Consider the following 10,290-nt stretch of genomic DNA (forward strand, 5'->3'; position numbering starts at 1 on the left):
CCCCAGGGGCTCCGGCAGCGGGGCCGGCCGGGCAGCCTTGCTCACGGTCACGCGCCGCGCCCTGCCCTCCCCGGCGCTGCTGTGCTTCAGGCCCAGCTCCTCGGCGATCTGATGCACCCGCAGCCTGGCGTGGGCGCTCAGGGAAGCGGGGAACTCCAGCCGCGTCTCCTCGCTGGCCACAAACTCCTGGATCATGGCCCGGAAGTGGTGCTCGTGTTCTGGTCCCTCCGCCGCCGCCTCCGGGCTGCCCCCGTTGAGGCTGGGCTGAAAAGTGGCCTTAGGGCCCGGAGGCTTGGCATCTGGCTTCTTGCGGTCCTGTCTGGAGGGTCGGGCGGCCCGGGCGCCCTGTTGTGGCGCGCCGTGTGGAGGCCGCCGGGGGGCTGGGCCCTGGGAGCCCTCGTGGGTGTAGTTCTCAGCCACGAGGTCGTCGAGGTACTCAAAGGCCGAGCGCACCTGCCCGTGCTGCGAGAAGTAGTCCACCAAAGCTTTCAGGAAGGCGTGGCTGCTGACCGTGCGGGAGTCGCAAACCACCGCCACGTGCCGCCGCGCCCGGGTCACCGCCACGTTGATGCGCCGGTCCTCCGCCAGGAAGCCGACCTCGCCTGAAACAGACGGCGCGCCGGGGCTGGAGTGCGGGTCCTAGCCCAGGACGGGCCCGGCCCAGGCGGCTGGAAGGATGCCACGTCTGCACACACCTTTGCGCACGCGGCTGCACGCTGGGCAGCAAGGCTAGGGCCTCGGCGGCTGCCACACCACACAAGCATGCCAGCCCTCCCCGTGGAGCCCAATTTCCCCAATCTCCCGCTGACACCAGTGGGGAGGGCGACATTCCAGAACAAAGCATCCGTCCCCTTCCCACCAGGCATCCTGCTGGACGGCCGCCCGGACCCCCAGACTGTGCATGGTGAGGCCGGGATGTCCTGTTGAGGCAGCCTAGACACCAACCTAGAGGCCAAGACCCTCCCCCCACCGCGTCTGGGCAGCCCCATCTCTGCTGGGTGCTGTGAACCTTCCGGGCCTCGGCCCTCGCTCCTCTTCCCGGAGGCCCCCGTCCCCTGCCACCTGGCACGCCCACTCCCCCACGCAGCCCTGCTCACGGCACATTTCAGCCAGGTCAGACGGCCCGCCTCAATGCCCCGCTCACCCCCAAGCAGGCCGAGCCCCCCATCCCACCCCAGACCCCTGGAAGCCGCCAGGTCCCGAGGCGAGCGCGCCGGCGCCCCCGTGTGTCTTGGAGCAGAAGTGCGCTCCACAGATGGCCAGGTGTCTGCTGAGGGCCCCGGGCAAGCAGTGTGCGCTTCACCCTCCGCACTGCCCATGCCCACGCACCTTTCCGGTTGGACCTGACAAAGGACAGGATCACAGCCTCCTTCTCTCGGCCCTGGAAGCCGTCCACCGACTTCACCTCCAGCTCAGGGTACCTGTGGGCCAGGCTCTGCCGCAGCAAGTCCACCTGCGAACACAGATGAGGCGAGGGTGTGGCTAAGCGGCGCGCATGCGCACCAGGCCCCGATCCACTGGGGAACCCTGGGACACTGCCCCTCACAGGCTCTCAACAGGGGACCCGGAGCACGGGACCCTATTGTTCTCAGCCCAGGACTCGCTGGGCTGGAGCCTCCTCTCCGTGCCCGGGCTGCACGCCAGGGTGGGCGGCCACTTCACAGCCGGGGGGCACGTGAGGCAGCTGTATTGGGGCCAGGTTCCTGCCCACCCACCGCAATCCGCTGCTCCAGGTAGTGGGTGCTGCTGGCTGCCAGAGAGCCTGCCCGGCTGATGGCGGCCTCACGCACAAGGGGAGGGGACGGTGTGAGCCAGGGTTGTCCCTGGCTGATCTCCACGCCTTTCTTCCCAGTCTTAGTCTGGAAGCTTAGCTGACACCTGTTCAGTGTCAGGGCAACACACAGCCTCCCCTGACAGACAGGCTTGTGTCTGAGGTGCCGTGGCCGGGAATCAAACCCGGGCCCGCTCTCCAGTCGCTAACCTGCCACCAGCACGTGGGGGCCCCTGCTGCTGACCTGAGGGCTCACACCGGGCCACAGCCATTGGGGGAAGCAGGGACGGCCCGACCAGGCGGGCAGTCAGGGATGAGACCTCCAAGGGAAGCACCATCGACACAATGGGCCCTCCAGCAGGGCCATGGACACAGGACACACACACCCAAGCTACCGGAAGTGAGTGGGACGCACAGACGTCCTGCAGCCGGCTGCAGTGGTGATGGCCCACCCGAGTCCCCTCCAGGAAGGACAAACCCTACCCACCTGCAGGTTGTACGGCGTGATGACAGCAATGCTGCGGGCGTGGACACCGGCTTCCACCAGAGCCTGGACATGCAAGCTGACAAGGCGGACCTCACCTGGAGGGGGACGGACAGCAGGCGTCCAGCTGACAGCCGCCCCCGCAGCCCCTGGCTGGGGCGTATATGCATAGGGAGGAGCTGATCCTACTGCGGGGACCAGGGCGGGACAGAGGGATTCCAACCATCAACCTTTGTGCTAACAGCCAGCGCTTAACTGCTGTGCCACGGGGTTCCTTTTTAAGTCGGCACTGTTCGAACCGCTGATCTTTTGAGGACCAGCTGAGCCCTTAGCCACGGTGCCACCAGGGCTCCTTGGACACTCCTGCAGTCAGCGACATCGTGAGGGGCCCACCGCCAGCCTGCAAGCTGAGCATCTGGCAGGCCTCTATCAGGTAGGGACTGATGCACACGCATGCACACAGGGGCAGAGCTAGGGTAGTCACTGAGCGCTCCTCCACACGCATTTCCTCCGCGGGGGCTTCTGGGGAGAGCAGCCCACCTGGGTTCCCTCGAGACTGCTCCTCTTCCCCCTCGAGCTCCGACAGCCCGCAGCCCGCCGTGTCGATGAGCAGCAGGGGCTGCGCCGTCTCCTCGGTGTCGGCCACGCCCGGGAGGTCCCTGCCACAGCGGGGACCAGCCCTGAGTGCCCCGGGGCAGAGCAGCACCGACACCCCTGCCCCCAGGCCTCCCACACACTGCGACCCGGCAGGGAAAGGGCTTGGAGTCCCCAAAACAGCGGCATGGACACGCCGCCCCCCCCCCCCCCCCCCCCCCCCCGGCCCCCCCCCATTCCTCTCCCACAGCCTCTGCTCTGAAGAGTCAGAGTCGGGCATCTGGGGGCAACGTCCCCTATGACGGGCAGTGGGGGCAGGAGGCGAGGCAGGGGCCCAGGACCCAAGCACATGGCTCACCTCAGCAGGTGCTCAGCCACGGAGGAGTGGGCCACGAGCTGCCCGTGGTACAGGGCCTCGGAGGCCCACTGCGCGATGGCACCGTGCATGCGGTACTGCACCGTCAGCATCCGCACCTGCGCCGCGTACCGCTCAGCCAGCCGCTCCATCAGGCTCAGCGACAGCCCCGCCTGCGCAGCCCTGCGCCAGAACCACGGGCAGCTGAGCGGGCTACACAGACCAGAGCCCAGCAGGCAGAGGAGAGGGGCAGGCCCACCCTACCTGGGGGCCCTTCACCACCTTGACCCCCAGCCTCAGGGGACTGGGGAGGCAGCCTAAGCAACTAGGGCACACCGTCTCCTGCCTGAGACCCTGGGTCTATGAGCCCTACAGGAGGGCCCTGCACACACTGGGAGGGTAGCCACACAATAGCTCGCATGCTCGGCCGCCCACACCAGGTCTGCAGGTCTTACTAACCTGCTGCCCTCCAGGGGGTCCCGACGCCCAGTGGCCCCCCTCACACACCTTCCCCCCGGGGGTGCTTTCACGGCTGGGACCTTTCAGGCAGTTTGTCAGGCCTGCCTTCCAAGGCACTCCTCGGTGATTCTAACCTCCCCCCTTTGGGTAGAAAGCACTGTGCTGTCTTTTGCCCCTGCCCCGTGCCCCCACACTGGAGTCTGGGGAGATTTAATTTAGGTCGATAGGCCCCAGCGAGCACCTGCAAGGGTCTGATGATGCAACACAGACCCTCCACCCCCCGTCCCCCGCCTCCACCCCCCGGGGGAGCAGAGAAGTCCCAACAAATCAATGCGGGGGAGGAAAGGGGAGCGGGCAGAGGAGGGTGCGGGTACAAGCAGAGGAGCCGTACTCGTGCGAGACCACGGTGGGGGGCAGCTGCTTGTGGTCCCCTGCCAGGATGCACTTCCTGGCCTTGAGCAGCGGGATCCAGCAGCTGGCTTCCAGGGCCTGGGCACACTCATCGATGACCACCACGTCAAAGTAGCCCTCGGGCAGCAGTTTTAGAGGGCCGTCCGAGGAAGCGCCTGTCCAAACAGGAGCCCAGAGTTCTCGTCACAGGAGGCTCTGGCTTCTAACCACCACACTAAAGGTAGACGCTCCAGACACCCCCAGTTAGAGGCAGAGGCTGCCTACAGAAGAAAGCAGAATCCACTCTAGGTACAAAGACACCACTGAGCACAGCCGAGAGGGAGGGAGGCGGCATCGTGGACTCGGAGGACGGTCCCAACCAGAGGACGCCAGCACCGCTAGAAGGGACATCCTTAAAGATGACCCTGCAGTCCTGAACAGGTCCCAGCTTTCAGACTGAGCCTCCTCTGGACAGGAGGACGCTGGTATCTCTGGTACCCAGATCCTGGAAGGCATCCACAGGGATCCGGTGACCAAAGCAAAGGGCCTTGTCACCATGAGATGTGACTCGGATCAGGGCATTCTGCCTCTAATTCCAGGAGCACGGCAGCATGGCTCCCACCCTGTTCTGAACATCACTGTATCACCCGGAGACCGAGCCATCCAACCCGCCGACAGGCTGCAAGGGCAAGGAACTCATTCGTTCCGAACGACCTGTGTCTGGCGCCCCCGTGTGCCCAGTCCTGGTGGCGGGCCCTTGGAAACCAGGGCTCAGCAGGACCGAGGCTGGGCTCTCCACTCCCCAGTCACCGTCCCAGAAACTCAGGGGCACCTTCGACCCGCCCTAGAGGGTCGCTGTGAGTCAGAAGCCACCTGATGGCCGTGTGCGTGTGTTTGTTTTGGAACCAGGCCAGCTGCTAATGTTACTTTTTGTTTCGAACGAAAGAAGAGCCTACCAGGGAGAAAGAAGGTCTTTCACAGGACGACGGCCTCATGGTAAGCAGCCTGACCCACGGCGCCACCAGGGCTCCCTGTTAGCGGGACAGCAAGGGAGTCCTATGGACAACTCTACGTCCACCAGCTCACAGCTGAGGGGACGAGAGACAAAATCTAGCAAAGACGCCGGTTTGCTCCACTTCAGAGACTCTGGCAGTCAGACGGGGGACAGAGGTAGGAGGGTGGCACATGGTGAGGCATGTGACCTGTGGTGCTGGGCTCACCAGGACCCTGTAGGACAGCGCGGAGCTGCCCCACGGCGGCTCCGGGGCTGTCATCTTTAGGACAGCCCAGCCTGTCTTTCTCCTGGGAGCAGCTGATGGGTTTGAACCATCAGCAACCAAGCGCTGCACCACCGCTGTGGGAATCACTAAGTGGGGGCCAGATTTGCTGCGTAAAGAACACAGCATGAGGAGGAAGAGAGGCCTGGACTAGCCCCTGCCCCTGTAGTCTCTGCCCCCGAGTCCATGCCCACTCGCTGCAGCCCTCCAGGATGGGAGAGGTGCCCCGTGGGTTTCTGGGACTGCAACTCTCCACAGGATGGGAAGACCCGTCTGTGACAGCAACGTCATCTCGTGTCAACTTGAGCATCGGGTCACAGCCTGAGGATGCCTCCTGTGGGCACAGCCTTCTCATGAGGATTCTGGGAACTTCCTCTTTCTCCCCGATAGCGGGTCACACGCTCTCTCTGCTTAGCCTTCTTGCTGACAAGCCACGTGGAGCCACAGCTGGGACCTGCCAGAGTACTGGCAGTGCTGCCACTGCCGCGGCCACTGGATCCACAAGGCTTTCACCCAGTCCTATGAGCTGCCTGCACTCGGCATCATTGCATGTGCTACATGAGTCTGAAGAGGAATGTATGGACTAGTATGGGACATACGGGCTAATATTGGACTTACGGTCTTGATCTGGACTGGGCTGGGTTGTGTTCCTGATGTATAGCTACTTCTCCTTATATATACATACACGTGAGTGTTACTGGGTTTGTTCCTCTAGTCCACCCAGTCTAACACACGGCCTCTCTCCTCCTGTGCATTAGGGAAGTGGAAGGCAGACTCAGACACATTCTCACAAAGGGCGGCTCCGGCCCAGGAAGAGGCTTCACCGGCAGCTGCACCCAGCGTGACAAGCCTCAGGACCAAACCCACTGCCGCGGTCGATTGCAGCTCTGAGCGGCCCTGGAGGGCAGCCGGACCCTCCCTGGGGCTCCACAGCTGGAAGTCAATCTTTGCAGGAGCAGCTGGTGGGCTCAGCCGGCTGGTCCTGTGGAGAGCAGCAGGGGGAGGAGGGCAGCGCGCTTACCTGTGTTGGTCGCCAGCACCACGCGGGCCGCGGACAGGACCCCCAGCATGGCCGCTTCCTCCCTGGCCTTCAGCTCCTTCCGGAGCTGCTTGACCTCGGCCCAGAAATGACCGCGCTCTCTCTTCTCCTGGGCCTTCTGGGTTCTGGCCTGCACAGGGACGCACAGAGAGTCACGCCAAGCTGGCTTCACACACCTTCTGCTCATGGTCACTCGTGGGGGCTGGGGTTTGCTTTCCATGTCCCCAGCTCGGCGGAGCCCTGGAGACAGTCGCTCTCCAATGTCACACGCCTCTCTTGCAGGAGCAGCTGACACACATGGGCGCCTCGCCTGGGACACCCCCCCCACACACACACACACAGTCAAGTCCCCAGAGTTCCAAATCCTCATGGAACTCAGACTTTCTGGAGCCAAAGAGGCTTGATAAACCAACCCCTGAACTACTGGCCTGTGATCCACCTGTAACCTTTTAACCTCAAAGACCCAAGGTTTTAAAATCAAGCGACATTTCCGCTTAACTTGCGCACAATGCCTGCCTTGTGCTTTTGTGACACTGACAGTAAGAAGTTCGGGTGGCACAGTGGGTTATGCGTTGGGCTGCTAACTGCAAGGTCAGCAGTACGAAACCCCCAGCAGGTCTGAGTGAGAAAGAGGAGGTTGTCTGCCCCAGTAAGGATTGCCAGCCTCGGATGACATAGGGACAGTCCTGCTCCGCCCTACAGGGTCCCCGTGAGTCGACATGGACTTGGCGGCAATGGGTGTGGTTTGAGTTTGGTACAGGGGATCAAAGGGGCCGCCAGCAGAGCGGAGAGTGGATGGGCAGCTCGGGGCCAATGAGCGGCTGCTCGTGGGGAAGAGCAGCTCAGAGGAGGGCAGAGAGAGGGCTTTCACAACTTGAAGAACAGCATCCGGGTCCCTGTAGAGACTGCAAACTGACCCATGCTTAGCTGGGCATGCGGTCCCCCAGGACAGAGAGAAACCACTAGAGACATCACTGATTCGTGAAGCTCACGACGAGGAGACTAAGCAATGGTAAGAAAGAGCAACTCCAGGGGATGAAATGATCAGCAGACCCCACGCTCCTCGGGGCCCCGGGGAGGCACCCACACGGGCCTGGTCGATGTCCTTCCTGATGTCGGCCACGATCTGGGCGCCGTCGCTCCGCGCCAGTACGGCGTCCAGGGAGTGGTGCTGCACGGCCTCCAGCAGGCGGGCCGGGTGCCCCAGGCGCAGGATCCTACGCTCCCCGCGAGCCAGGCGCTCGACCAGGTTGTCCACCGCCACGTTGGAGGGCGCGCAGCACAGCACCTGGCGGAGGGGCACACGGCTCACACCACGGCTGGCCAGACCCCCAAACCCAAACTCAGCCCCCAGTGGCCCCTCCGAGTCCGCTCCGACCCTCAGCGACCCTGGAGGGCAGGGCACCACTGCTGCCTCGGGTTTCCATGGATGCCCGTCTTCACAAGCACAGGTGCCTCGTCTTTCTCCCAGGGTGCGGCTGACGGGTTAGAACCACCGACTTTGCGGCTGGCAGCACAACGTGTAACTCAAGACACCACGAAAGCACAGGGAGCCCTGGTGGCGTGGTGATTAAGCAGCTAACCCCCAGCAGGGGGAAGTCCAGCAGGGTGGCCCTGCCCTGTCCTACAGGGTGCAGGGAGCTGGCACTGACTTGGCACCAATAGGGTATCTATCTGGCAGGCATCTGGGTGCCAACATATATCTATCCATATGTGTGCACCTACAGCCTTGGTGGCACCACGGGCTAGGCACCCGCTGACGGCAAGCTCGGTGGTTCAAACCCTCCAGCTGCTCCCCGGGAGGAAGAGGAGCCGTCTGCTCCCGTCAAGATGCAGGCCCTCAGCGCACCGCTGGCGGGAGAAGGGTGGGATCGACGTGATGGCAGTGGGTGTGAGTCATCACAACACCCAGGAGGGCCGAGTGACTTCTCGGTACAGGGGGGCCGCGGGGCGAGGGTGTAAACTGTACTCTGAAATAATGGGGGGAGGCACCTGTCACATCGCCGAGCCAGTGAAGGTGCCGTCTGACAGACTGAACGGCTCGAGGTGACAGGGGGGTGCAGCCAGAGGTCCCCACCCCGAGGCTCCATCACGTGGGGCTGGCTATCTGGGGTGACGGACTGCCAGTGTGCCACTCAGGACTCATGCTCCCTGTGGTACATGGTGCCCCCGCTGTGGGCCAGGCCTGGAGAGGCAGGTCAGCTGGTCACCCCTGTGGGCGTGTTAGTTTCTGCACGGTCAAGGACACACGGGGCCCACCTCCTGGGCAGATTGGTGCTTTCCCGCACCCACCCAGCAGTTCCCAACCCTGTTTTATAAGTGCGTCGTCAAAACCCCCCACTGCTCTAACCCGTCCTCCAGAAGCCCCTCCAAGGGCCCGCCCACCTTGGCGCCCTGCTGCACGGCCTGCAGGATGACCTCTACCACTGTCGTGGTCTTCCCGGTGCCGGGGGGGCCGTGGATGACAGCCAGCTCCCGCTGGGCCAGCGCGAAGGAGACTGCCTCTCTCTGGGAGGCGTCCAGGCAGGGGTTCTGGAAGGTCAGCGGGGCTGCGGGGAAGGAGACAGCGGTCAGAGCCCGGCCCCTCCTCTCGGAGTGTGCCCCTGTGGGAACCAGCACAAGGCGTCCAAGGGGCAGTGTCCACCCCCACCCCAAGGGCAGCCCGACCCGTGCCGGGTAAATCTGGCAGGACCAGGACAAGGAGCAGGGTGCCCCGCCCCTTCTTCCAGAAGTGCCTGCATGGCCTCCAGGTCCCAGCCTGTCGGTGAGCCGCTGGCACGGTCACCATTTACACCCCTCACCGAGCCACACCACAGATAGGGAGACGCCACCGCCCCTGGACCCTGCAGGCCAGCGCAGACCTGTCCTGTGGGCTCCCGAGGGTGTACGTGTCTGAGCCTCTAGAAAGCCCCCCGGTGGTAACGGTCCACACAAGCGGCAGTTCAAAACCACCCGCGGCTCCGTGGGGAAAGCTGGGCTTTCTACCCCAGGCAACAGTGGCCGGCTCGGAAACCCACAGGGGCGCCCTGAGTCAGCGTGGACTCGACGGCAGGGAGTCTCTCTGGAGATGGAAGAGAGGGTTTGACCTGCTCACCTTCCGGTTAGCAGCCTGGTGCCTGACTGACCTGCTGCGTCATGGCCGGGAGTTACCCAATCAGAAACCGACGATCTGACATTCGAAAGCTACTGAAAAGAGGCACCAGTGCTGTCCCACTGAGCTTACTCACACCCCAGACTGAACACACTCCTGCCTTCAAGTGGACGCCGCTCGCAGCAACCCCACGGCTCACAGGGTAGAAGTGCCCTGTGGGTTCCCGAGACTGGAGCTCTTCATGGTGCAGAAAGCCCTCTTTCTCTTGCGGAGTGGCTGGGGTTGGCAGCCCAACGTGTAACCACTACATGACCACGGCTCCCTTTTTCAAAACACGCATGCCAAGTGCTCCTTGGCACACGTGCCCTGAGCCAGTGCTCGCAGGCAGAAGCGCAATCGGAGCATTCCAGGACGCAATGCTGAGCTGCGCCCCAGAGCACAATGGCTTTGAGTGCTCGGGACTCGAGAACCCTGCCACGGAGCGGAGCGTCCACTGCAGGCACGCTCCCTAGGGACACCTAGGGCAGGCAGGAAGGCGAGGGCGGACTTCTAGCCACAGGCTGGACGGACGACTCTGAGCGGGGAAGCAGCGTCTGACTTGTGCTTACTCAGCACTCTGGAGTGGACACACGGAGTGGTCAAACTGTTCCCTGCGGGTCAGTAAGCAAGCACAAGTGAACCTGTGCTTCCATGACCCCCAGGGTGGCCAGCCCGGTCAGGGACTGGATGTCTACAGGGGTGCTGTAGTGGGGTAGGGTCAGAGAGACAGGGGGCCAGCAGTCCAAGGAGCTGACCCTGCTGGCCGGGTCACATGACACACAGGCCACCCC

At 63.5% G+C, this 10,290-nt stretch overlaps 1 protein-coding gene across 1 annotated transcript in view; it reads right to left on the reverse strand.

Annotated features, from left to right (window-relative positions):
* IGHMBP2 (immunoglobulin mu DNA binding protein 2) overlaps positions 1-10,290 on the reverse strand; it is a 17,013-nt gene that overhangs the window by 1,620 nt on the left and 5,103 nt on the right. The window contains exons 3-11 of the mRNA XM_045297143.1: positions 8,755-9,141; positions 7,457-7,657; positions 6,352-6,499; positions 4,055-4,229; positions 3,208-3,387; positions 2,796-2,914; positions 2,259-2,353; positions 1,330-1,453; positions 8-602 (exon numbers count right to left, since the gene is read on the reverse strand). Of these exons, the coding sequence (XP_045153078.1) occupies positions 8-602; positions 1,330-1,453; positions 2,259-2,353; positions 2,796-2,914; positions 3,208-3,387; positions 4,055-4,229; positions 6,352-6,499; positions 7,457-7,657; positions 8,755-9,141 (2,024 nt within the window). The remainder of the gene's footprint in view (positions 1-7; positions 603-1,329; positions 1,454-2,258; positions 2,354-2,795; positions 2,915-3,207; positions 3,388-4,054; positions 4,230-6,351; positions 6,500-7,456; positions 7,658-8,754; positions 9,142-10,290) is intronic.

Source organism: Echinops telfairi, unplaced genomic scaffold (genome assembly GCF_000313985.2).
Source record: "Echinops telfairi isolate 266 unplaced genomic scaffold, ASM31398v2 ScPeMD7_7417;HRSCAF=8455, whole genome shotgun sequence".
Classification (NCBI taxonomy): Eukaryota; Metazoa; Chordata; class Mammalia; order Afrosoricida; family Tenrecidae; genus Echinops; species Echinops telfairi.